General features: G+C 36.3%; 4 protein-coding genes across 6 annotated transcripts; 3 read left to right on the forward strand and 1 right to left on the reverse strand.

Annotated features, from left to right (window-relative positions):
* The first annotated feature begins 1,625 nt into the window (after positions 1 to 1,625).
* LOC135720458 (interferon-induced protein with tetratricopeptide repeats 5-like) lies at positions 1,626 to 3,761 on the forward strand. The gene is made up of 2 exons (XM_065242587.1): positions 1,626 to 1,760; positions 1,859 to 3,761. The coding sequence occupies exons 1-2, from the start codon at positions 1,738 to 1,740 to the stop codon at positions 3,285 to 3,287; spliced, it is 1,452 nt and encodes a 483-aa protein (XP_065098659.1). The 5' UTR covers positions 1,626 to 1,737; the 3' UTR covers positions 3,288 to 3,761.
* Positions 3,762 to 5,799: 2,038 nt separating this feature from the next.
* On the forward strand, positions 5,800 to 8,952 carry LOC135720459 (interferon-induced protein with tetratricopeptide repeats 5-like). The gene is made up of 2 exons (XM_065242588.2): positions 5,800 to 6,646; positions 7,481 to 8,952. The coding sequence occupies exons 1-2, from the start codon at positions 5,860 to 5,862 to the stop codon at positions 7,999 to 8,001; spliced, it is 1,308 nt and encodes a 435-aa protein (XP_065098660.1). The 5' UTR covers positions 5,800 to 5,859; the 3' UTR covers positions 8,002 to 8,952.
* Positions 8,953 to 9,388: 436 nt separating this feature from the next.
* Positions 9,389 to 13,726, forward strand: LOC135720461 (interferon-induced protein with tetratricopeptide repeats 5-like). The gene is made up of 3 exons (XM_065242593.2): positions 9,389 to 9,619; positions 10,485 to 13,347; positions 13,607 to 13,726. Exons 1-2 carry the CDS (start codon positions 9,615 to 9,617, stop codon positions 11,866 to 11,868), a joined length of 1,389 nt encoding a protein of 462 aa, XP_065098665.1. The 5' UTR covers positions 9,389 to 9,614; the 3' UTR covers positions 11,869 to 13,347; positions 13,607 to 13,726.
* On the reverse strand, positions 13,593 to 27,567 carry slc16a12b (solute carrier family 16 member 12b). 3 transcript variants are annotated; one of them, XM_065242589.2, is made up of 7 exons: positions 26,634 to 27,567; positions 24,503 to 24,757; positions 20,831 to 20,934; positions 19,458 to 19,601; positions 16,237 to 16,831; positions 15,279 to 15,538; positions 13,593 to 14,664 (listed from the first exon to the last, which is right to left on the reverse strand). In XM_065242589.2, the coding sequence occupies exons 2-7, from the start codon at positions 24,610 to 24,612 to the stop codon at positions 14,432 to 14,434; spliced, it is 1,446 nt and encodes a 481-aa protein (XP_065098661.1). In that variant the 5' UTR covers positions 24,613 to 24,757; positions 26,634 to 27,567; the 3' UTR covers positions 13,593 to 14,431. The 3 variants fall into 3 exon arrangements, with proteins under 3 accessions (XP_065098661.1, XP_065098663.1, XP_065098664.1); XM_065242591.2 differs by having other exon boundaries at positions 24,503 to 24,760; XM_065242592.2 differs by having other exon boundaries at positions 24,503 to 24,661; positions 26,634 to 27,566.
* Positions 27,568 to 27,908: the final 341 nt, after the last annotated feature.

A 27,908-nucleotide genomic window follows, 5' to 3' on the forward strand; every position in this document is an offset into this window, starting at 1 on the left:
TTCATCATTTTAAATTGCATTTATAAATTCTTAATTAAATAATGGAATTTCAAAATGTATTTCAAAAAGCCATTTAAAAAGAGAAATAAATAACTGGATTTATAAATTGAACTACAAATACAGGTTTAAATTAGGCATTTAAAAGGGCATTTCCGTTTAACATTTCTGTTTTCATTTTCCCGATGCTTCTTCTTATTCTTTTGGCTATTCGATTTGCTTTTCGTTTTAGCCTCTCTATTTAGCTATTCTGTGACTCTTTTTGTCCTTGCAAATGGTCAAATGAGAAATGCAAATTAGCAATGGCCAGGTGGATGTAACAAGTTCGCTGATTGGCTCTGATTGTACGTCATGCGCAGATTTATAGATCTCGGATGAGGACCCAAAGAGTCACGGAAAAGCTTAATAGAGAGGCTAAAACGAAAAGCAAATCTAATAGCGAAAAGAATAAGAAGAACCATTGGGAAAATGAAATGCCCTTTTAAATGCCTAATTTAAACCTGTATTTGTAGTTCAATTTATAAATCCAGTTATTTATTTCTCTTTTTAAATCGCTTTTTGAAATACATTTTGAAATTCCATTATTTAATTAAGAATTTGTAAATGCAATTTAAAATGATGAACTTATTGAGTGTTTTATGTTGTTTTTGTAAGTTGTTATATTAATTTGAACTATTTATTAATGGATTAATATTTAATTTCTACATTATTTTTAAAATCTCACTTTTTATTGCCTAATAAAATGTTACATAATGATTTTTTTGTAACTTTGTCTATTTATTTATAGATTAATTAATGAATTTCTAAATAAATGTATTAATTGCTATTTTTATTGTCCAGGTAGTTATTAAATATTGAAGTTCTTTATTACATTTTGCATGACTCTTGTGGTCCTCCATATTCAACTGACACAGATGAGGACTGAAATCTGGAGTCCATTCCTGAGGGACCACATTCAAACAACAAATAGCCTATTTTGTTATAATGTGCAAATGTTTTTTTTCCTGAAATAGTTTTTACTATGTGTTTTGGTGGCCAAAGAAGTTCTGAATTAATATACATCATGAGGTGTTGACACACTCTCCTTCGGTTATCATGTCATTGTGTTATCTACTTGGAGTCTTAAAAGCTATAAAGCTCACAGAAACCACATTTTTTGGAGAATTTGAATCACAACTTGGTCAGACATTCAGTTTACCTCTGATATCCCCAGGTATTTGACATCAAAATATCATACATTTTTTGCTGAAAGTGAAATTTATTCAAAGAAATCGGAAGTCATTTTCATGTATATTTTACCTTGTTTTACTCTGTTCCTACTCTAAGCTGTTATGACTATTGGACAACAATATGTCAAGTGTCTAGTGTCATACAAGACCAAGTTAACTCGTTCATCCAGTAACTGTACATACACACATTTCACAGACATTACAAGTTGTACATCTATATATATACACACATCTGTGAGAAATGAATACTAAAGATGGAAAGCTTGGCAGGAATGTCATTGTTAACTGAGGAGTGTAAACTGAAAGTTAACAGAGTTATAGGAAATCTGTATTTAAACAACATTACCCAACAGCTTTAAGATCTCTCTCTCTCTCACTCACTCTCCTAACTCTCTCCTTCGCTCTCGCTCTTTCTCTCTCTCTGGTTGGTTTCAGTTTCCATTCTGAGTTTGACCCTCCTACCTCCAGGAGAGCATATAAAGAAATACCCAACCTATCTTCCTCGTCATTTATGATACAGACGTCCAAGATGAGGTGAGTATTGAAAAGATACTAAATATATATATATATTTATATTTTTTTTTTTTCATCGAATAGAGCTCTTATTTGTTTATCTGATCTTTCTTTATCAGTATGGATCGTGAAAGGGTTTTGAGAACAAAACTTCACCAGCTGGAATGCCACTTTACCTGGGCTCTGATAAAAGAAGACATAGATCTACCTGATCTTCTTAACAGGCTGGAAGAACAGCTTAAGTTGGATTATGGAAAAAAAGAAGCACTTGGACGTGGCTACTGTGCTTTAGCATATGTTAAATTTCTTCAGGGGTTTCAGGAAGAAGCACTTAACAATCTGATGACATCTGTGAAGCTCTACATAGAGTGCCATGAGGAGGAATTCCACAAAATTCTCATTGTCACCTATGGGAACCTTGCCTGGGTAAACTACCACATGAAGAACTATACAGAGTGTGAAAGTTACCTGCAGAAACTACAGACGATAGATGAAAAACATTCAACTGAGGCTTCATCTGTTCCAGAGGTGCTTGGTGAGAAGGGATGGACCTTTCTTAAATTTTCACACAAATATTACGAGCGAGCCAAGGAATGCTTCAAGAAGGGTTTGGAGCTGGAACCAGAAGATAGCGAGTGCAACACTGGCTATGCCATTGCTCTGTTTCGGACAGAACACGGGGGCTTCACGTACACAAATTCACCCACAATCAAGCAACTGAGACGGGCCATTGAAATAAATCCTGATGATGATGTTCTTAAAGTCCTTTTAGCAATGCGACTGGTTATATACAAGAGATGTGATGAAGCTGAAATCTTGGTAGAGAATGCTTTAGAAAGATCTCCAGATCATCCACATGTCATGCGATATGTTGGGAAATTCTTCAGGAGTAGAGGATGTGTGGACAGGTCTATTCCTCTGTTGAACAAAGCCCTTGAGAAGTCACCTAATTCAAGTTTCATACATCATCAGTTAGCGCTCTGCTATAAGATAAAGAAAATCCAACTGCTGCAAGAGGGAAATCACCACACTAAAACATCACAGGTTCAACAAATTCGTGATCAGATCATCTATCATTTAGAAATGGCTGCCACCCATGCACCCTGCTTCATTACTGCAATGAGTGATCTTGCACTGCATTATGGTGAACGGCGTGAAATTCCACGTGCTGAAGAGTTGTTTCAGATGACGTTCCAAACAGCCAAAGAGAAAAATGATAATCTATACCTGGTCAGTTTTTATTACGCTGAATTCCAGTTGCACTGCAAAAGATGTGAAGCTTTAGCTATCGAGCACTACATGCAATGCCTGAAGTTGTGCCCAGGTTCACCTGAAGGGAAGAAAAGTTGCAACAGTTTGAAAAAGATTGCAGAGAAACGTACTCGTGAAAACACACAGGATGGTGAAGCTTATGCTATACTAGGATTCCTTCACAAAGAGAAAGGAGAGAATCTTCAAGCCATTGTGTGCTATGAGAAAGCTCTGAGTTATGTAGAAAATGATGAGTACCTCAGGATCTTGGGTGACCTCAGGATGTCCATGCAGTAAAGTTACATTCAGTACAATCATACAGTAAATAGATTCTATATGTTCAGATTATCATTGCCTGATATTATATGTTACACAACATTGCACTTTAAATACTTTAAGCACCAATTATAATAAATATTAGTTTTCCGTCTTTTTTTATTTTTATCTGTGTCAAAATATCCTACTTTCTTGCTGCACAATATTTTAACCTGATATATTTATCTTGATGAATAGTATAACACTTTTCCTATATAGCCTATAAAGCACGTTGTATTTGTAAAGTTAAATACTGAATGTTTTTTTCAACCCCTGGGGAGTCTGCTGACATTGACTTAACTTAGCACCCTCTTACATGTTACATTTTTACTACACTTGCTAGTATGGTTAATCTTAACCGCTGTATTGTTCTGTTTATGTTTTAAGATTTTTCTGTATTTTCCTGCATCTATTAATGTAAAGCTGCTTTGAATCATGAATCAATTAAACAATTGTGAAAAGCGCTATATAAATGAAATTTTATTTAACTGAATAACACCAAGAAACTTTTTGTGTATAAAATAATCGTTGTCAATACATTTTTGAAAATGTTGTATTGCCTTATCACAACACCATTTTCATGGGGATGAAAATCTTTGGTAAATAAATGTGTGGTTAATAATTTTTAAATGAAATGAGGGAACCTGCTGATATAAATAAAACTAACCATGTTATAATTGCAAACACAATTACAAGACAGGCATAACATAATACCTAACACCTAACAATTGGTTACATAGGTTAAACTTGTCCTGATTATAAAATATTTTACAAGATTTTTAAACGTTTCCTTTTATAAAAATGCGGTAAGAATATTAAAAGCTGTATAACTGTATAACTGTTGCTTAACTGTCAATATAAATATAAATGATATAAATACAGAGATGGACAGTAGCCTACCAAGTATTTTACTTTCTACTTAAAGGTCATTTTTAAGTATTCGTATTTTATCAGTTTGTTTATGAAAACATGCATTCCAAAGCATATTATATTTTTTACTTCACCACATTTCATCAAAGCACATTTTTGTTTTACAATTAATATTTAAGGACTGCTTTCTTACTTTTAATCAAGTAAAAGCACCCAATTTTAATGTAATTAGGTAAATACATTTTAATATGCGATATAGTCTACAGGAATAGGCTACATACAATATGATAGAATGAAGTGCAAAAACGCGTAACGTAAAAGGTCGCGTGTACCTGCCGATTGTGACAAGCAGAGATACAGCTACCAAAATCGTGGGAAATCTCGCCGGATGGGCAGTGTTTTCATCCTAATCTTACCCCTAAACCTACCCTAAAGCCAACATCTTGTGAGATTTGGTCGGGGCAGGTATCCTCTCTAGACAGAACTGTACCTGTCCATTGGTGAACTCTGCGCATGCTCCTGTTACATAGACGCTAGCTGTGTCCCAATTCAAGGGCTGCAACCTTATAAGCATTAGACCTTAAAAGGTGAGAACTCGGTCTTTCAAGGTGGAAGCCTCAGAAGTTTGCGAAGAGAACTGAAATGAGGCGGTCTAACCTTTGGGTGGACCCATATTGGCGTCACCTGCAGCACGCGCCCACCGCGCCTGTCAGCAGGACACAGCGGATGTTTCTGACTTATTAAAATAAATATTAATTTATTTAAAAAAATATGACACGTTGATGTAGATTAAACTATTCAACAGTATATCAAATTAATCAACCTTAGAAATATACGCAACATAAAAAGAATAATATTAACACAAAACATAACTTATACTAAAAAGTGACAAGAAAATGTGTTTTCTGATAAATACACTTTTAAGTAATAAAGGTTTTAATTTTTATTTTAGAATATCCAGCCATTATATTTAGCCGTTGCAGACGCGCAAGGCCTCTCGGGATATCCTTGGCTGTTAAGGATCCATTCGTTCTATCCTTAAAAGCGCGGAGAAATGAGGACGCATTTTGAGGCTTCATTCCAAGCATCCTTTGAATTGGGACAGCCTTACCAGCCTCAAGTCGCGCTGCTGTGACGCAATCGGTCTTAAAATACGTCCTTAGAAGATCGCAGCCTTTGAATTGGGACACAGCCGATGTCCATCGGATTATTATTTCCCACAAATCCCGAAGCTGACCATTGTACTTTCGTTTTTGGTTCTGCTGCGCAACCGACCCCATTTCCTCTACGCACGAAATTACAAATCGGTTTGTCACACAGAAAATGAGGTTTGTTTTCGTCTTCATTGCTCTACTTTTGTTTGTAACCTATGTAGTAAAAAAAAACGTGTTTGTATTATGGTCACGTATCAGCCTGAGATACGTATCAGCAAATTGATTGAATGCCCGTGTTGTTGTTTATCTTATAGTTTTATTAAAATATCTGCATTTAAGAATTCAACTTTTTTTAAATGTACATTTATGCTTAACTAGTAAATATGTAAAAAGTTGTCAGTATACACTCTTTTTATATGGGGGTAACTCCCATGTTCCCTAATGAATGTATTTCTATTTAATGCAGTGGTACAGTGGATAACTCTCTTAGTACGGAACTGGACAAGCTGGAATGTCACTTTACTTGGGATATGAATAAAAGAGACACAAACCTCACAGATCTTTTAACAAGACTGGAGCAGCATCGTGACTTAAATCTGGGTGATAAGGCAGGGACCGCACACACACACAACTCTTTGGCACACATTAAGTATCTGTTTGGATATTATGAAGAAGCCCTAACAAACTTGAAGAAATCTGTGGAGCTCACTAAAGATTTTTATGGGGACAACTGTGATGAGAAGCTCATTGTTACTTATGGTAATTTTGCCTGGTTACACTTTCACATGAAACAGTATGCTGAATGCCAAAGTTACCTGGAAAAACTGAAGGAGATCGAAGAAAAAAACCCACGCGTCTCTACTTCTGCTCTTCATCCTGAAGTACTTGGTGAGAAGGCCTGGGCCTTGTTTAAATTTTCACGCAAATACTACAGCAGAGCTCAGGATTGTTTTAAAAAGGCATTGGAGTTGGAGCCAGAAGATGGTGAGTGTAACGCTGGTTATGCTATTGTCCTATACAGGACAGAAACTAAATGTGTGAGTCCGGAGGATTCATCTGCCTTAAAACAACTGAGACGGGCGATAGAAACAAACCCTGATAATGATGAACTGAAGCTTCTTTTAGCTCTGAAACTCGCTGAATTTAAGCTGTTTGATGAGGCTGAGGATCTGGTGGAAAGGGCTCTTGAGATGTCTCCAGATAGTCCGCATGTGATTCGATATGTGGGAAAATACATGAGAAACTATGGGTCTTTAGACCGGTCCATTAGCCTGTTAAAAAGAGCATTGGATGTTTCTCCAAATTCAGCATTCATACACCATCAGTTTAGCCTGACGTTGTCATACTCAATTCTAGTCAGAATTTGAGTCTGATACCGCTCCATTGAGCTATAATTATGAGGCGTGTCTCAACCGAAAAATGCCTCTGCACTCAATTGGATAGACCTACGACCAATCAGAGCAACGGGGTGTGAGACGTATGTTGAAATGACGTATTTGCAGCTTGACCGAACTGCTAGTTATTTCGCTACGACACACACTACAAGTCTGAGTTTGCGAACGTACATCAACACCTACTATGTTTACAACATTTCATTTATATCACATTAAGTCATACAGTAAGACTATCTCTTACCATTTGTACATTAGTTGAACTTCATCCACGACGATACCCATTACGTTTGCTTGTTATATCCATCTCGTCGTGCACACCGAGTTGCATCGCCGTGATACCCATTTTAGTTGCTTCTTTAACTTGATCTTTCATAAGTGCGACAACTTTTGTCGAATCCCGTAGGACGGCAAAAACATCAACAAATGCCTTGCTCGCGTTTCTCTGTTCCTCTTTTAAAATCAATGCTCTGTCGATATCTTTTAGAACAGACTCAATGTCAGAGTCCACACATCTGATTTCTACCGCGGCAGCCATTTCGTTGTAAACAACAGATTCAACACACGCGCTCTTTGGTGACGTGGTTGATTTACGTTACTGATCATCTGTCCATCATCATATAAAGCCCGCCCTGACAATTTGATTGGTTCGACCAGCTTTGGGTCGAGCATAGTAGCAACTCAACGGTGAAACTCCAGACCGATCTTCCCGTTCCTCAAAATGTTGTGGGCGGGGCTAAGATCGGCTGGCACCCAGGCTACCATCAGTTGGCTCTTTGCTATAAACAGATAAAAGAAAAATTCAGGGAGCATCCTAAAAGTCAGACATTTCGTAATTTAAGCATCTCACATTTTGAAAAGGCTATCACTCTAAAGAGTGACTTTATTCTTGCAATGGCACAACTGGCAATTCTCTACGGTGAGGACGGACAAATCCATCGGGCTGAAGTAGTGTTTGAAACAGCCTTGGATAAAACAGCTCAGCAGAAAAATGAGGGAGTTCAAGCACTTTACTTGTATTATGGGGAGTTCCTGCAGTACAGAAAAAGAGATAAACATCAGGCCATCAAATACTATAAAGATTGCTTGAAAATGAATCCAGGTACTCTAGATGGGAAGAAAAGTGCTAAGAATCTGAGGAAGATTGCTAACAAGCGTTTATCTTATAACATAAATGACACAATGGCTTTAGGGATACTTGAATTTATTGAGCAGGTAACAGGTGAGAAACAATTCACTGCTTGTGAGCATCCTCTGGAATCTACAAGCAAACATGAGTAGTACACAATCTATAATGTATCAGGAGGCATACTTAACAAATTAATATTAGTTGCTATTTACAGCTCATTACAATAACAATCATCAAAAGTCAGCTTAGTTTTTCTCTATAAATCAGTACTGCCTAAACTTTCAAAGCAGCTTTACAGTAAATCATGTTTGTCTTTAACTATGAATTAAAGGTGCATTGTGTAACTTTTTTAGATCTCTTGACAGAAATGCAATGTTATATATGTAACTGTATTATCAGTGCTGTATAAAGACCTTACATAATGAACTGTATTGTTTTATTACCTCAGAATGAGCCGTTTTTATTTACATACACCGCGGATCTCCTAACATGGAAGTCATCGGCATGTTTGTACAGTAGCCCTAAACGGACAAACTGGTCTACAGAGTACATTGTCTAATGCCTTGTTTATACTTGACGCATCTCCATGAGGACGTTGGTGTGCGGCAAAAATTATGTAAACATGGAGTAGGCGACATATTTAAGAGATTGTTGTTTTATTTTTGTTCTCATATTTATATATCAAGCTCTGATGTACCAGGGTTGACTTCTGTTCTTTACTTTTTGTTGGTTTTGGACTCGATTGCCCAAGCTGGCCCCTGTCTTTTCCAAAGAATTTGGAAGTATATAAACAAAGCTTAAGATGCCATGTTTGTCCTGTGGCGGCTACACATGTGTTTTGAAATTGAGGGGTGAACTGTTGTTTGCAATTCGCAATCTCATCACTAGATGCCGCTAAAATGTATAGACACCACCTTTAAATTATACATTAAATTATACACTCATTAAAATCACTCCCAATTTGAAGTGAGCCAGGGTCCTTACCAGTGCCCGAAACTGTACACGATACTGATTCACTACCTCCAGAACTATAGGGAGCTGATTGAGATGTTATGTCTGAAGGAAACCAGGCATTGTTCATCACATGCACAATTTCACCCCAACAGCAAAGCATTTTGATGTTGGGGTGTTTTTCAGCAGCAGGAACTAGTAAGAAACTTTTTTGTTATTGCATGGCACAACAGTATTGTGGTAAATGACTGCCTGGCACCTGTTGTCTCACTAGTAACAAAATAACATTAGGCTACAAAATAATCCAGAACTTTGTTTTTGTCATTTATAAATCAAGCAAACAAAAACACCTCTAAACATTTTATTTATTTTAAGGGCTTTTGATATTTTTATAGAAACAACCTAAGTTGCTTAAATGCTTCATGTGAACTGAACATTATTAAAATAAAGGACTTTTAGAAAGATTAGAAAGAAAAAACGTATGTGTACAATAGCCTATCACAAAATTAACATTAGGATATAGTATTATTACTTCCTGTAAACAGACATGCAGGAACATTCTTACATAAATTTTAGTTTGTGTACATAGCTTTTTCATGAAACAGCAAAGCATTCGTGGCACGTTAAGTTTCGGTTTTTAATCGTCATGGAAACAAATAAGGGCGGGGCCAAGTAACAGATGCTTGCAAAAACGAAAGTTAGTCAATAAACAAAGTGAAACGTGATGTATAATACTAGACAGCTTCGAAATATCTGTTTACTGTACAGAGGCGTACATATCACTTTGCCACAAGGTTAAAGAAAGAAATCGGCAATGAGGTATTCTACATAATTAATCCTAAAATTTATTTGTGATTCTGGGAACTAAAAGGCTTTGAAATCAGGTCGGGGAACTCAAGTTTACCGGTTAACAAATAAATAAATAAAATTACATTTGTCGTGATTAGCATCGTTTAGCTGACAATAAGCCTGTGCCAATGAAGTCAAAGCCACAGACGTCCTCCTTTGGTATTGAAATGCTTATTTTTTAATTTCCCATGGGTTTTTCATATAGAACTGAATTTCCGAACCCAGTAAAGAAATAAATATTGATTTAGTAATATTGGTTTATAGTACTTTTATTAATATATTATTAATTGTAAGAAATATTAAATATGTTGCTAAACTGAAAGAAATATTGACACAATCCGCTTGTTAGGTCTGACGTCACGTTTTTAATAATATTTTTTTATATATTGATTTCAGTGATTTGGTTAACCTTGACTGCTGTGTACACTTTGAGTTTTTAAAAGTTCTTAAATACGTGATATGAATAAATATAGTACTCATAAACGGCTGTTTAAATATCCTCCATTAAAATGACTGGAGGCTTATTGTTGAAAATGTTGAAGAAAATATTATTTTACAGTAAAAAGATGTTCTTTTAGATATTAATCTCCATGATGAACAAACTACACTTATTTTAATAATATTTTATATTGATGGCAAAATCTCACATTCATAAGTGTACATTTTCAGGAGAAATGTTATATTGAATCAATATTGCCCTCGAAAAACAAAAAGCTATATGTATTTTACAAGCATATAAATTCAGTAATAATAATATTTTTATTAATTTAATTGTTCAGTCAAACACACTTTTTTGTTTTGTTTGATTTTTACAAACGTTTTGTTTTCTTGTCAGTCTGTCGCAGGAGAATTTAAAAGCAAAGCTCAACCAGCTGGAGTGTCACTTCACATGGGAACTAAATAAGGATGATGTAGATATACAAAATCTTCTCAATAGGCTAGGGGAGGGGGTTGAGCTGGATCTAGGGAAGGAGCAAGGAGTTGCCAGAGCTCACAACTTTTCAGGATATGTGAAATTCCTTCTCGGAGATCAGAAAGAGGCCCTTAGCCACCTGCTTGAATCTGAAGCACTCTTTGGAGACCACTGTGACAAACTTCTGATTGTCACCTATGGAAATTTTGCCTGGGTCAATTACCACATGGAAAACTATACAGAATGTGAAGGTTACCTGCAGAAAATTCAGGAGATAAATGAAAAATTCTTAACTGAGTCTGTTCCTGAGGTGCTTGGTGAGAAGGAGTGGACGTTTCTTAAATTCTCTCGCAAATATTATGAGCGGGCCAGAGATGTTTTTAAGAAAGCTGTAGAGATGGATCCAGACAACAGCGAGTGGAACGCTGGTTATGCCATCGCTCTGTATCGCACTGATACTGAACCTTGTACAGTAGATTCACCTGCAGTCAAGCAGCTTAGACAAGCCCTTGACATAGACCCAGATGATGACGTCCTCAAAGTTCATTTAGGACTAAAACTGTTGTTCTGTTCTAAGCAATTAATGAAAGATTCTGAGAAACTTGTGGAGGAAGCTTTGAATGGGTCTCCAGACCATCCACACGTCATGAGATATGTTAGTATGTTCTTCAGGGATCGTGGGTCTGTAGAAAGGTCCATTGAACTGCTAAAGAAAGCTCTTCAAAACTCACCAGGTTCAAGCTTTATACATCATCAATTAGCACTATGCTACAGAAGCAAGAAAATTAATTTACAGAAAGAGAAACAAGACTCAGAAGAAGTAAATGAGGCTCGTGATAACAGTATCTACCATTTAGAAATGGCAACCTCTCTGAAAGCTTCCTTCATTATTGCAATGAGTGAGCTGGCACTTCAATACGGTGAGAGAGGCGATCTCCATATGGCAGAGAATCTATTTGAAGAAACATTTAAAATCGCTACAGAGAAGAAAGATAACCTGAAAGCTGTCCATTTCCATTATGCTCAGTACCAGCAGTACAGTATCAGAAATGAGGAACAAGCAATCTATCATTACATAGAGTGTTTGAAAACAGCTCCACTTAGCAGCGAAGGAACTAGAAGTGTTCATAAACTGAAGAAGATTGCTCAGAATATTCTTAGAAAAAATCCAGACGATTGGAATGGCAGTAAAATAATAGGATTAATTTTTCAAGAAAGGCCTGATATGTGTCAGGACAATCCAAACGCAAGCACTGAGGAGGCCGATGAAGTACGCAATAATCTAAATGAGATTATGTTTTTTTAGTATATATGAACCTTCTATAAAACCATCATGTAAAAATAGTTATTTATTTATTACTTTGTTACAGTATTATCTCTGATATCTTACTTGTTTTTCACATAGATATGTCTACGTTATCTAGTTTGTATAATTTTTTACTTTGTAGATTTGTTTTAGTAAGCAGATTAGAAAAATTAATTAATTACACTTTTTTGACAATTTAAAAAAATATAAGGGCAAAACCTGGCAAACTCATGTGATGGATTATATTTTTGTGTTGAAGGAAGCTATGGTGAAGTGGTAGGCTATGTATTTTAGGATTTTAACTAATGTTTCAAACTTTCGGAGGTGACTGAAATCAAAGAGGCTGTCATCAATATACATGTATACATATCATAGCATGTACTGTATTAGCCCAATGTTCAAAGAAAAAAAATCTTTGCCATTATATACATATATAGCCTACTACAGTACACATAACTTATAAAATATGTGTAGTTTTTGATGCATTTTGAAATGTCTGTTTTTACAAAATGCCACAGAAATTTGACTGAATGTAAGTGTGTGTGTACATGTGTGTGTGTGTGTTTGTGTGTGTGAGATTGAGCATGTCTTTTTTGTATTGCATTTGTGCTCTAGTACCAGGCCTACCTTTCTGTGTTAAAATTTTCAGATTTATTCTGGATGCATTGATTTTTTGACAAATAAAAGGGGATTTTTTTGCATTTCCCTTAATTTCAATTGGGGTAATTTTTACCCCCAAAGGGCCTCTTTTGGTAAATTATTTTACACCTCTTTAGAACGACCGAATCAAGCCCAGTTTTTTTATATGAATTTTGACAGATAAACTAGAAAAGTCACAAAATCATATTCCACTGTGATGAAGGGAACCATGCTTTTTAACTAAAGAAAAGTGGCTTGGGGTAGGATTGACACCAAGGGACTTATTAGGGTTAATCATGCATGTGCAATAAAAATGACTCTGTATTTAGATTTATTAGACTTTTTAAAATTTATTAGACAAAACAAAATTGCAATAAGCTCTGTTCACAGGATGGGATTTAATTTTTTTCTCAATTCATGCATTGACCTTTGCACGATTTATTCTCTTTTCGTAAACCAGAATGAATACCATGGTAAAATTGAGAACAAAATACGCAACAATAGTTTCACTGTCCCTTATATTGTGCTTCGACTTTTAAGCATTACTTGCATAGAACAGTAAAACCTACATTAATAACCAAAACAGAAATCTTACAGATATATTTATAAAAACACAACTCAATAATTTCATGCTATAACAAACTAAGAGCAGGGCAGGAGAAAATGTGCATAGTGGCTACCTTATACTGATTACAGCAGCTTAATAAGCTGTTTAGCAATACGTGAAGCACCACTGCCCTCTGCTGACATAAAAAAATCTAACTGGAACTTGAGTTACAATGACCTACATTCTGTAATTTTATGGTCCACAGAAAACCTCCTACACTCTAAAAACAAACGGTGCTATATAGCACCAAAAGTGGTTCTTTGCTCGTAATCATAGAAGAACCGTTTTTAGTGCCATATAGCACCGGTGAAGCACCAGTAAAGCACCTGTGTAGAACCAAATAGGGGCCATATAGCACCACATATGGTTCTACATAGCACTATTTGGTTCTACACAGGTGCTTCACCGGTGCTATATGGCACTAAAAACGGTTCTTCTATGATTACGAGCAAAGAACCACTTTTGGTACTATATAGCACCGTTTTTTTTAAGGTGTACATATGTGACCATGGACCACAAAACCAGTCATAAGGATAAATTTTTTGAAATTGAGATTTAAACATCATCTGAAAGCTGAATACATAAGCCACTGATGTATGGGTTGTTAGGACAGGACAATATTTGGCCAACATATAAATGACAAAATCACATTTAAAGTTAAATTTATGGTAGGAAATTGACAAAATATCTTTATGTAACTTTATCTATAATTAATAACCTAATGATTGCTATTGCTACAAGTAAACCTGTGCTACTTACGACTGGTTTTGTGGTCCAGGGTCACACTACACAAATAAAGCTTAACCACTGTTGAGAAAATATGATGAGAAATGAGACACATAAAAAATACCTAATATGTAATGTGCAACAGGTTGGAGTCTCTCCTTTATAAAGTTGTCATTCTAGATGAGAATTAAATGCGTTTCAGAGAGAAACAAAGTAAAAAGTAATACAGTATAAGAATTTTTACAACAAATTTGTTGCTAATTAAACAATATCTGTAACTCTATGGGGTGGTTTGCCGGACAGGGATTATCTTAAACCAGGACTAGGCCTTAGTTTAATTAGGAAATATAACTAGTTTTAACAAACATGCCTTACTGAAACATTACTTGTGTGCATTTTGAGGCAAAACAAAAGGCACTGATGTATTTTAAGATATGTCAGTGCAAGCTGTTTCCAGTTTGGACAGCTCTTATATTTATTTTAGTCTAGGATTAGTTTAATCCCAGTCCGGGAAACCGCCCCTAAATAAGTTTCTGCTAATAAAAACATTTTTACAATAAAAAAAACCTAATACAAATCCCTATCCCAGTACTATGATGTGGCTGGGATAATTATCGTCAGGTCTTTATTTTTTGAAGAATAATAGTCCACTTGATTGCCCTCACATGACTCCAGTTTTGGGTCTTCGCTCGGATAGTTTTTTTGCTTTCTCTGGCAGTGGCGAATGATGAAGGCCACGAACAGCAGGAGAGAGCTTGAGATCAGAGCAAATCCACTTAGAAAGAATGTTGCTGTGTAAGTTCCTGTGGTGTCTACCAGCCAACCTAAAACAAAATCACCAAGGCACATGATTTTATAAGCTGATCATATTTTCCTCTTTTAAAAGTAGTCTGTATATTGGACTATAGAATGTTAATGTCTCAGACCTGTGACCGTGTATGTGAAATCCAAGCTAAAGTTTCATAATCTAACAAGATAAGGTGCATCAAAGTTTGATTTCAATCACATGACCTTACTCAGTCAATATTAAAGAAACCAATGTTATATTTTTACATTATATAGACTGATTGTATGTAGAAAACAATTCACATCAAATCACATTAAAACAACATTCACTGGGTTTTCATTAGCATGAGTCACATTTTATTCGCTATTTTATAAAAGTTAATTAATTTGAATAATATTACAGGTTACACTGTAAAAAGGTAAAAAGTTGGTTCAACTTAAAAACGCAAGTTACCTGGTTGCCTTACAATTGTTATATTAATTTATATATTAATCAAAAATATTAGTTGACACAAATTTTACACAACTTTTTAAGTTAACTGATATTTTTATGTTGAATTAACTCCAAGCAACTTATTTTGTAAAGTTTACTGCAGTTCACTCATGGAAACATGCAAACATGTAGTTATAGACAGAATTTTGTGGCTCATACCTCCAATGGGTGGGCTGACAAGATAAGGAACCGCATGGAGGAAGTACACAACCCCCAGAGCTGAAGATAAGTACGTTGTTCCTACAACATCTGATGTTACCACAGGGATAAGAGCAACATAGGCTCCATCAAAGTACCCGTAGAGCACAGAGAAAGGTATCAGCAGGACAAATGTGCGTAAGAGTGGAATAAAAAGACAGCATAATCCTTCCATTCCCACTGCAAAAAGGTAGCAAATATTCCTGTATTTTTTAAGAAACCTATAGGAGAGATATAGAAAAGGTTAGTCAGCATTCTTGTTTGTCTTTGACCTCAAATCATATATCAAGGCAAAATCCATCTGCATTCTCCTTAACTGATAGCCGTTTATTGAATAACAAAGTCAGTGCTTTGAAAAAGAAAAATTAATAAAGAAAAAATAACATCTGTCTCGGTCAATAAATGACTTATTCCTGTTTTTGAATTTAAAGGGTCACTCCACTTTTTTGAAAATATGTTCATTTTCCAGCTCCCCTAGAGTTAAACATTTGATTTGTACCCTTTTTTGTAATCCATTCAGCTGATCTCCAGATCTGGCGCTAGCACTTTTAGCATTGCTTAGCATAATCCATTGAATCTGATTAGACCATAAGCATCGGGCTCAAAAATGACCAAATAGTTTCGATATTTTTCCTCTTTAAAACTTGCCTCTTCTGTAGTTACATCGTGTACTAAGACCGACAGAAAATTAAAAGTTGCGATTTTCTAGGCAGATATGGGTAGGAACTATACTCTCATTCTGGTGTAATAATCAAGGACTTTGCTGCCGTAACATGGCTGCAGGAGGCACAATGATATTACGCAGTGCCTGAAAATAGTCCCTAAATAGAGACTACTTTCAGGCGCTGCGTAATATCATAATTTTTCAAAAGAAGTGGAGTGTCCCTTTAATGTTACACTGTCTCAATGCGCAACATACCTCCTGTCGGTGAGCCAGCCAAATGAAATGTTGCCTATAATGTCAATGACTCCCAATATTGACATTAGGAAGGCAGCATTGTGATGACTGACGCCTACATCCAGGGCATAAGGCACCAAATACACAAACGGCAGACTGCAGCCAGTAGCTAAAAGAAAAAAGGACCCTGCCAGCACCAGGAAGTCGGGCATGAGCAGAAAGCTGTATTCCTGCATGGACTGAAGGCAAGGCAGGTTACCGTCTGCTTCTGATTTGATGCCTGCCACCTTCCCCGTAAGCATACTGTTCACCTCAGACGGCTTGCCGTCATAGCCACACTCCGAGTCCACTGGAAGAGGACAGGCCTCTTCTTCCTTTAAAATGATGGGCCGTAACAGAGCTCCACATACACATAGGTTAGACACGAAGCCACCAAGTATAAGTAGAGCCCCACGCCACGAGTAGTGTTCGATTAACAGCTGCACCACAGGGGCCAAGATGAAAGTCCCGATGCCACTTCCAGACATGGCAATGCCATAGGCCAAAGCTTTCCTCTCACAGAAATACACACCAACCATGGCAATAGCAGGTGTGTAGCAGAGTGCAAACCCAAGCCCTGCAATGAAAAAGAAAGATACTTGGGGATTTATCTGTTATAATATGCTAATACGTGCCTATTTTACGAAGTGGCTGATTCGTATAAATTTGTACTATTTTTTTTTACACGCTTTAGTATGATCCGCCAATTTACTGACAATCCTGCCAATTTACCAGTAAGAGAGGTAAGCTAAGTAAGATTACCAGTAATTTACTGTAAAGTACTATGTGTGAACAGTGAATAAGGATTATCGGCATTTAAATGGATGATGTCAGAACGCGACAGCGGACGTTTCCACACACATGCTGCTTAAAGTCAAGCACACCTGAGGTTAACACCCACATTTCTTCACCAAAGTTAAAACAATTTACCATATATTTGCTAAATATATGGTTCTTAGCACACCCTCCGTGAAGCCTATATTATTGCTGTTCAAGACGCAGGTTGCGACTCTTCCCCCTTTCAGTTTTGTTTGAAGTCACCTAATGCAATGTTTGCCACACAAGCAACTGTCAGCGTTTACCACAGAAGTGAAAACAACAAAATACGAACAAATACGGACCATGGATATGAAGTCATAACCCCCCATTGTTTACAAACACAACTGACCCTGCCACAAGCCAGTTAAGAGGTAACTTCTGCCTTTTTTATCGAGTTTACCAGTATTTTGGTACTGATGTGTGAATGATAGCTTACTGGTACGAAGATGGAACGTCACTGCGTGTGTGAAAATCACATTTTTGCATTTACTGGTAAATTCATTCAGGTAATTTCATAGTAGTTTACCAAAATTACTGTGTAAAAGAGGCTACTGAGTGGTCAGATATTTTTAGAAAATGGTGAAAAAATGTTGCACTTAAATTATTATGTAATGTCAACTTGCATTTATAAGTCAATTGAATTTTCAATTGAAGTCATTTTTTCTTGACTAGTTAGGAGTTGGCTTAACTTATTTCAACATTATTTTATAAGTTACAGCAACTCAAAACAAGTCATGATAAAAAGTTGAACTTACACAAAGTGGCGGCCTATGACTTCTTTTTTCGAGGGCGCTCGATGCGAAATTCATCACAACATGTATGTAGCCCGTCATGTGTGGTTCATAATTTCAAAATATGTGTTTTGCGCGTCGAGAGATCCTATGTGCTTTACGTGTCTTAAGTGCCTGCTGCAGACGCTTCTAAAGGGTTTATGATAAAAGAGACGCTCACGTTTGCCAGATACTCGCATAATCTCATGCATAATCAGAGTTTACTGTGAAGGGAGTGTCTTGCGTGTATTTTGTGAACGTGAGCGTCTCTTTTATCATAAACGCGTGCAGCAGGCACTTATTTTGACAAAACACGTGATGCACATGGTTCACAGGACTCAACAAACACATTTTGGAAACACAAGCAACACACATGACAACACACATGAACACTTCTTTGAATTTGCGCCTCTCGGATGAGCAGTCACAGGCCGCCACTGCTGACACTTTAAACCTAAGTTGATTAAACTTATAAAATTTAAGTGCAATTTTTTTACAGTGTTACAAACACAAGTTAGAAGGTAGAGGCAGGCCAAACGAAGGACAAAAGACACAAGAGAAAAACACAATTTATAAAAATATAATATGTAAATTATCATCGTATTATTCTAATAATACTCACAATATTTGTGTTCTTTTTGATCTATTGTAAGCTTTGTGCTAAGAAAGTGATAATGTACAGACAACAGATTGTTATCACAGATTGTTATTATCACAGAATAAATCCTGATGTGCTAAATCCTGTATGTACTCTAAATTATCTTGTTTATTACAAAGCTATACTTGCCACATGAGTAAATGTTATTATTACACAAAATATAATTTATTAATATAATATTTTTAATAATTAATAATTATTAAATATATTTTATTAGCTCATCTGTAACAAATGCAAATCTTTTGTGAGAAAAACCTGCGATTTATTTTAATCATTTGTGAATCTCATACAAGCTTATAAAATTATGCATATTTACATTTAATTCATTAGTAAGTGTAGAAGTGTTCCAGTCAAGACGACTCACAGTACTTGGATGAAACTGTGTTATTAGGTTATCTAGGAATATCAAACCTCAAAATATCACCACTGGCCAAACAAAATAAAGGATTCCAGAGCGCCGCGTAAGAATCAATAAATGTAAAGGATTGTTAAAAAACGTATTATTCCATGTATTTACTTAGTACATAATTATAAATATTACTGGCTGAGTGTACCTTATCCCCTTTTTTAACTTTATATATTGCTTGTACAGCAGTGCAGTATAGACGGCATCATCGGACGCACGTGCGTTGTTCGCAATTACACGTCTGAGCGGAACTTTACTTTTGTTCTCTGTTTGTTTAATGGTCTGACTAGTGGCTAAACTGAACTCTGAAACAAATACCTTGTCGAAAACTACCTTATACATGTCGTATACATTGTATATACATTATACATTAATACATTTTAATTTCGCTTGTTATCAGAAATAAACAACTCTTAAATGACTCTGTTGTTATTGATTCTTTTTGGAAGCTTACCGGAAGTTACGTGTGTTCCACGAAAGCAGTTTGTTTATGTTGTTACGGCTGAAACCGTCTATATGGGTCTGTAGGTTTGATTCTCAAGTTTCTTACCAGTTAAGATTCCCAGAGAAAGATAAAGATACTCCAGACTGGTTGCGAAGGAGCTGAGAACTAATCCTATAGAAGCCAGGAATCCTCCTAGTATTACAGCGATGCGGCATGACAACCGATTCCCGATCAGGCTTCCGAGTGGAGCTTCAAGAGAAATGTGTACGTGTGTTAAATATATGTAATACATATAACACATGGCACAGCATTGGTAGACAAATAATATGCACTCATGATCAACCTATAAGTCATGAACTTTTTCCTTTTATGCTTCAACCTGGCATCTCTTGTAGCACATAGTGCCAGCAACACCAAGGCCATAGGTTTGAATCACAGGGAATGCAAATACTGATATATGTCCTCAATGCACTCTAAGTTGCTTTGGATAAAAAACAAATATGTACATGCAAATGTAATGTAAATATCCAGCAATGCCCCAGAAACACAATAACCCGGTGATAAAAGTGAACAGGTCAGTCAAACCTGATTTTGGATCTTCACGTCATGTGTTTACTAGACAGCAGTTACTGGCTATTAATGGCCTTTCCTTAGCAATGTAATTCCTAAGATTGCTGTACTGTCAACAGCAACCAGCACTGGGCTGAATGAAAGCAAACGGGGCTGTTTTTTATGGGTTGGGCTTGAGACACCGGCATGTTCTCTCAAGATGTTCACTGTGTGTTGCTGACATCAAGAGAACGTTCTGAACCTCCCACAGGCTATTTGTCTTTCTGGTGTTTTATGCAACAGTATTGTCTCTGCATCTCATTTTAAAACAGATATTCGGATTAGCTAGCTGACATTCATTTGCTTAAGAAAAGACTTTGCATTGTCTTTTGAAAATAATTCATTGTTGGTGCACCTATAGATTCTTCTAACCACATGCAATTGAAGAGCTCAGATGCAAAACCCTGACAGTCCATCTGACACGTTTTCTTGCAAATGAGCATTTTTAATGGATTTTGCTAACAATCCCTTTTTTTCTGAATTACCTGATTAAAAGGATTTAAAGTGAAAGTATTTGATGAACGTATACTTGCCGAGAGCATTCAGTTAATATCATTATCTCATTTTTGACGTAGGTGGCATTTGGAGTTTTTTGCATCTGAGCTTCTCAAATATAGGCCTACATTTTTATATATATTTGAAGAGCTGTCAAGCTATACATTTATCAGCTAATGCATTCCCAGAAATTTGAACCAAAGACCTTGTGGTTACAAGTCCAATTCTTTTCCTGTTGAAAAAAAACAGATCTCACAGCCTGGTTTCAGCTGCTAAAACCAGCTTGGCTGGAAGTTTGGCTGGTCTTAGGTGGTTTAAAATGGAACGCCATTTTCTAAACTAATAAAAACTTCCTCGTATGATATATGACATACCACAGAGCATGGTGGTGCAGTCCACTAATGAATGAATCCATGCTGTCCCCGAGTAATCTTTTGCAAAGTGCATTTGAAATTCAACAAAGAATATAGAGATGCACCTGGAACAGAAAAGGGACAACAAAACTCATGATACAGTACGAACACAACACAATGTACAGACTGCATGCATTTTAAAAATCACATTTCAATAGAGAATAACAACACGCTTTAAAGTCCAATGCTGAGGCTGCAAATTTCAAGAGGCCCGAGTGCCATTCGCAGCCTGTAAGAATGAACAGCCGTGCAAATCGTGAGTGTTTGGACATGAACGGGGTAATGGGGCTCTATAGTGCCTCGTCTGCACCTGAACAAACACAACTAGATCACCAGGCAGGTCACCCGGGTTAAGCACTCAGTGTGGGTACGACAGCCAGCGACTCACGTCTTGAAATCTCACATTCACAGGCATGATATAAAGAGCTGCGCTTTAGTCAACCACTTCACAATCATTGGGAAAACATTGAGCTCACAGAGGTAGAAACTCAGTCCAAGTCTTGAATAGTATACTGTATGTCAATACATGAATGATAAGGACTCAAAGGAAAACAGAAGATAAAAGGGGGTTGAAAAGGCAGATTTTCCATCATTGGATCGCTGACTGCACTTTAAGCTCTGTTGAAGGTTTCATAACCTTCCTCTACAGGTTGATTATTAGCACTTATCTCTTCAGAAAAGGTCAAAAAGGGTTTGTTTCAGAGGTGAGAGGTCAAGTGAAAAAGTTGTTTTGTTCTCGCGTCTGTTTGCCTTAATTCTTGAAATGCGCTCTTATTACAGGAGAGCAGCAGGTTTGAGAACCTGCTCATCAGGTTCTCGTGCGGCACACCTAGCTTGACATGTTAATCTTATAATGATTCGTAATTGTAGTGTTTACAGAGGAAGGCCAAATTTGGTAACAATATGTACCATGTTCATCGGTACCAAAATGTACTTTTGAAGTATTAATAAAAACTCTTTAGGCACAAAGTGTACAGTGTTTTCTTTTTAAAGGGTACCACCCAAGTGACAGCTAGCAACCAATTAAAAAATATATATTCTGACGGTGCATATAGCTGTAATAGATGCAGATAAAGTGTCACAAACAGCTTTAATAATCTAAAATATAACTATACTGAACCCAGTATGACATTTTCAAGAGGGAAATTATCAAATGTCTTACTTTTCACCCATGCAGAACTACAAATTCTGCCAAAATTTGTTTACCCTCAATAACCTTTGGTTTAATCCAGTATGGGAGAATTTCGTGGAAAAACCGTTACAGAGTAACAGCCTCTGTGTCTGCTTACTTACAAAAATTAGGACACCCCATTACATTTTCTGTTCTTTATTAAGAAATATTTCATATCACTGGTTTTCATCTTGTTTTTATTTTTGTCTGGAAAAGAAAGTGATTTAATTGCAGGTAAACAACAAAAAACGACCTAGTTTTACTCATTAAACAAAAGATTGACAAAAATGTGAATTGTCACGAAGGAAAAAGTTAGGACATCCCAACAATTATTCCCACTTATATTGGCTAAAATCACACACAGGTGTATCATAACAGGTACACATGATTAGAACATTGATATGAGGAGGCTTGCCCTATTTAAATCTACTACATTTGGTTTGGTGTGCTCTTGGCTGTTAATGTGAGAGTGGACACCATATTGAGATAAAAAGAGCTATCCGAGGCCTTCAGACAGAAGATTGTAGAAGCTTATGAGTCTGGAAAGGGATTTAAAAAGATCTCCAAAGACTTTGAAATCAGTCATTCCACTGTCCGGAAAATAGTCTACAAGTGGAGGACATTCAAAGCAACTGTCAACGTGCCCAGGTCTGGCCGTCCAAGCAAGTTCACCCCGAGAGCAGAAAGCAAGATGCTAAAAGAGGTCACCAAAAACCCTACAATTTCATCACAGGATCTGCAGGCTCTTGCTATTGTTGATGTAAAATTGCATGCCTCTACAATTTAGAAAGAGACTACACAAGTTTAACTTTCATTGGAGGTGTGCAAGGAGGAAACCCTGCTCTCTAACATAAAGGCCAGACTGAAGCTTGCCAGAGAGAATGTAGACCATTTCTGGAATAATGTTCTTTGGACAGATGAGTCTAAAACTGAATTATTTGGACACCACAACAGAGGACATGTTTCACATAAACCAAATACAGCATTCCAGGAAAGGAACCTCATACCAACTGAAAAACATGGAGGTGAAAGTGTCCTGGTTTGGGTTTTTTTGTTGCAGCAGGACCTGGCCTGCTCACCATCATGAATTCTACTGTGTATCAGGGGTTGCTTGAGGAACATGTGAGACCATTTGTAAAAAAAAATTAAGCTGAAGCGGAACTGGATCCTGCAACAGGACAATGACCCAAAACATACCAGTAAATCCACCAAGAACTGGCTTAAAACAAAATGGAGAGTACTGGAATGGCCGAGTCAAAGCCCAGATCTGAATCTCATTGAGATGTTGTGGGCTGACTTGAAACGGGCTGTACATGCAAGAAACCCATCAAATATCTCACAGCTAAAAAAAATGGCATTGAGGAGTGGGGCAAACTTTCCTCAGACCAATGTCAGAGACTGGTAGATGGCTACAAGTAGCGTCTCACTGAAGTAATTTCAGCCAAAGGGGGTAACACTCGCTATTAGAGGGCAAGGTGTCCTAACTTTTTCCTCTGTGACAATTCACATTTTTGTTAATCTTTTGTTTAATGAGTAAAACTATGTCAGTTTTTCTGGTTTACCTGCAACTAAATCACTTTCTTTTCCAGACAAAAAATAAAAACAAGATGAAATCCAGTGATATGTAAATATTTCTTAATAAAGAACAGAAAATGTAATGGGGTGTCCTAATTTCTTCACATGACTGTACATTAACAGAACAGTGATGCAGGGTTTAAACATAAGGGTAAATAAACAACAGACTTTTCATTTTTAAGGAAAAAGTATAGGATGGCATTTAATCATAAATAAAAAACAACAATAAATAAAAAAAGTTTCTCACTTTAGATGCATTTACACAATGCAGTAACAATTCACACTACAATAGCAAGGTTATACAAACACACAAATGTTAACGTACATCAAAGTTCTCTTTTGCCAACAGTTGTACAACAACACAGTGTAATGTATATCCAGGATGACTTCGGGTGTGAAGGCATGCAGGTTGGTTGTTTACCAGTCTGTCAAATGTAACTTGACCTGAGAGGCTGTACCAGATAGCTCTTGTCACTTTGTTAACCAATGACCAATGAAGTATTTCTCAGTGTGGAATGGACTAAATATAACAATGTGTTGTGCTTAATGTACTCTTAATGTAAATTACTTTAACCTCTTAAACCTATATGAGAAATAGGACACTTTAAGAGTAAATGGATGTTGAATAATAAACCTGCTTTGTTGAATTTTGAATAGCCAAAAATGAAATAACTATACTTACATTTATGTAACTGGCAGACAATTTTATCCAAACTGACTTGCGCTAAATTTAAGGTTGATTCAGGAAATTCGTTTTTTTTGTGTGTGTGTGTTCCTTAAGACCCAAACCCACGATATTTGCGTTGCTTGCACCATGAACAACAGTCACAGAAATTGACCGTCATGTAGTTTCACACAGGTACGATCTACATAAATGGGAAGCTTACCTCGTGACAGCTCGGGTGCATACGGTTACTACAAAGCAGCCAGCCACGATCATCCATCCCCAACCGCCATCAGGAGGAAGGACTCCTCCTTTCTTCTTTTCCAGAGCCATGGGGTCTGTCCTTCCCACCACTTTAAATCCCTTTCAAACTCCAAAAGCCCTGCAGCAAGTCCAAAACACACGTTACACCACCCTGCCGCCACACTCACTGCTCATTGAATTCCTTCTGCAGATGTGAGGCCCACATTTAGAGACTCTGCTGAGAACACAAAGTAGATGACACACAGAGCAAAACAACCAGGAATAAGTACAAGCTCGACTAAAATGATTAACAGGCAAGATATGGGATGTATGTTTTCTGTAAGTAGTACGACAGCTACATTTATGCATTTGGTAGATGCTTTTAACCAAAGCAACTTACAGTGCATTAGAAGGTATAGATATTATTAGTTTTATTTTATTTATATGTGTTCCCTGGGGATCAAACCCATGACTTTTTGTGCTACTAACACAATTCTCTACCATCTACGCTATGTATAGGTTACATACCATATAGGTATTTGCTAGACACTGTCATCTAAGGTGACTTACTGAGCTATAATTTTAAGAATCCATACGTTTTTTAAGAACCAAACGCCCAACCTTGTTGTTGTAGCACCTTGCTCAACCAGTTGAGATAAAGCACACTTTAGGTGCTGAAAGTGCCTTAAGCAAGTGAGCCATGCATGCAAATAATTTACAACAAAACATGAGATGACTTTTGGGTCCTTATTTAGTAAAGTTTAGAAGAGAGTGCCAATTCACCCAGAAATTGTTAAATAAACCTGGGACCTTTGACATTTCAACTCTGACCCAGTTTAAAGACCCACTGAAGTGCAGAAAAACAGAGCTTTGTTTGACGTGTTGCTAATTTCTACTGAAATTACTGAAAAGTTAGGGCGGAAAAACAATATTAAGTGTCCCTTCCCCTTTTAGCCAATAATGTTTCGTTTACATTACCTGACAGCCTTGAATCTGATTAGTTGATAAAGTGCAGAATGATGTCATAAAAATTGTTGATCCATATTGGTGGAAGTAAGAGACTGTAAGTTTTGAATGCTAATACACTAGAATAAAAGGTACAAGAATTGTCACTGGGATGGTAAAAAGGTCCTAATATATACCATTTTGTTTACAGATATGCACCTTTAAGGTACTAAAATGAGTGCATCTTCTAAATGTGAATTTTGTTTGCGTTTTGTAGCACTACTGCTGCACAGATATCCTTCTGTCAAACATATTCTTATTAAAAGATTTCATTTTAAAAATGTAGATTTTATGCAGACTATAAATCTTGAGTCTTTCTTTAAATTATTTTGTCAGAGAAATTGGATTGCAGTTTCTACCATCTAAGTTTGACAGTAGCTATTGTATTGACAATCTAATAAAATCAATTGTAAATGTGTGCAAATGTGTCCAATCTGATCTTTGATATGCAAGCACACGCAAGAACGGGTTTGGGGCATTTTAATTCTTCAGATGTTTTTAAAGGTCATTAAAAGACATTTAAAAAATGTTCCCTTTATGCACGTAGCCTTTCAAGGCGCACCCAGACAAGTTTAATGTGAGTGTTTATATAACCGAATTAATAGCGAATAAACGAACGTGATTGAAGAACAGTTTGACTAGCAGCGGACAACAGAGTGCATCATAAAACAACAATATACTCTAAGAAATGTTTTAACACAAGATGTGTTAAAACAACACAAAGTGTGTTTTTCCAAAAATAATACAGATGTGTTAAGTTAGGACAACACATTAGATGTTTTGTCTAATCGTTCTAAAATGATTATTTAATTAACCACATAAAAATACTGCTTAACCTATGTACCGCTAGAGTAAACTGATTCAAAATGTAGCACATAGAGAACAACAAAAATCTAAGAATATTACTTTAATGTACAACAGCTACTACAGTATTTTCTCATGTGGGCTATAATAATTTTAATTTAACAAAAAAATAACATTTAATGCACTACTTGTATCATAAAATATTAATATCCTTTCTTTGAAGAATTAAATATCTGTGAAGTTTTTTCCTTCCAGCTGTTTGAAAAACTCCCCAAGCCGGTCAATTTGTCCGAAGTACTTACCATTTAAAACATATGTACTGCAGACACAATCCACACGGTCCCCATTCAGTTAAGAATCAACTTTACGATTCTTGAATCGCATTAACCTGCCAGGACGATTTAAAAAATTACGCGCAGTGGATTAATATTAATATGGGGCAACATGTCCATCATCTTCCTGCGGGTTTCTTTACGTAGTAAGTTGGCATTACTGGGAACATCCCGACCCCAAACATGTTTCAGCGTGCTAGCAGTGAGTGAACTCACCTACCTCTCGATCCACTCCCCTTACCACGTCAAGGAATAATTATGCAAGTATGCATTGCAACGTATAGGATTTGTTCTTTTCTATTGTAATGGTGGGAGTTAACTCAGCTTGCAAAAGAAAATTGAGAAATGTAAGTTAAACATTTTTTTTTGCCGTTATTGAAGTAATTTTTTAAGATGACCCAACTTTTCTTTTTACTGTGTGTGGAAAAACGTCACTGTTTACCAAAACTGCAATGTCTACCTTACAGTGTGAAACCAATATTTCATGAACTATGAACCAAACTTCTGACACATTTATTAATCTTAGTTAATTTTATAGCAAATCCAGATTTTAATCATACCAGATGTTTAATGTCTTATTTATATATATTTATGTATGTTACTTTTCCTTTCTGTCATTTTTCTTTTCTGTAATTGTAACAGGAAAGCAATTTTCCACTTGGACTAATAAAGTTCTGTGAATTAAAAAGGTGTATGCACAATGAATTAACATGAACAATGAAGATTTGTATTGGTATTAACTAACATTCACAAAGAGTAAGAGAAAAATATTGTAAACATATTGCCTATTGTTAGTTAATGTTAGCTAATGCATTTATAAATGTTTATGAAAAAAACCTTACTGTACCGTTATTGCTTACAAATATTTATTAAATGTCATGCTTAAAGTCCTAATGAAACCAAAACTGACAATTCTTGATTTTAATTTAATATTGCATTGTTTATTATTAAGAAATTATCTGTGTAAGTCATTATTTCTATTTTTTTATTCATGTGCCCAAAAACTTAAATCAAAATCAAAAAAGTTTACTTTCATCCCCTTGCAGCGATCATTCGCAGATGATGACCCTAGACATTATATACATAGACACATCATAAACTGACGCTGCCTATTGGAGCTGACATATCAGCATGGCCACCATCTTGGATGGGTCCCATAATGCACCCCCCGCATTTATTTCTACTGAAGGAAGGTGTTTCCCAACTACAATAATCATAACTGCCCAGATTTTTTTACTGGGTTTT

The sequence above is a fragment of the Paramisgurnus dabryanus genome, chromosome 1, assembly GCF_030506205.2.
Source record: "Paramisgurnus dabryanus chromosome 1, PD_genome_1.1, whole genome shotgun sequence".
Taxonomy (NCBI): Eukaryota; Metazoa; Chordata; class Actinopteri; order Cypriniformes; family Cobitidae; genus Paramisgurnus; species Paramisgurnus dabryanus.

Excerpts from the sequence above, each read along its gene's own strand:
- slc16a12b (XM_065242589.2), bottom strand. The coding sequence starts at position 24,612 with ATGGCTCTGGAAAAGAAGAAAGGAGGAGTCCTTCCTCCTGATGGCGGT. Across the intron at positions 20,935-24,502 it reads TGCACCCGAGCTGTCACGAG|GTGCATCTCTATATTCTTTG; the intron begins GTAAGCTTCCCA and ends TTTCTGTTCCAG. Across the intron at positions 14,665-15,278 it reads TGTCAGCCCACCCATTGGAG|GTTGGCTGGTAGACACCACA; the intron begins GTATGAGCCACA and ends ATTTTGTTTTAG.
- LOC135720459 (XM_065242588.2), top strand. The coding sequence starts at position 5,860 with ATGAATAAAAGAGACACAAACCTCACAGATCTTTTAACAAGACTGGAG. Across the intron at positions 6,647-7,480 it reads TCCAAATTCAGCATTCATAC|ACCATCAGTTGGCTCTTTGC; the intron begins ACCATCAGTTTA and ends GGCACCCAGGCT.
- LOC135720458 (XM_065242587.1), top strand. The coding sequence starts at position 1,738 with ATGATACAGACGTCCAAGATGAG. Across the intron at positions 1,761-1,858 it reads ATACAGACGTCCAAGATGAG|TATGGATCGTGAAAGGGTTT; the intron begins GTGAGTATTGAA and ends TTTCTTTATCAG.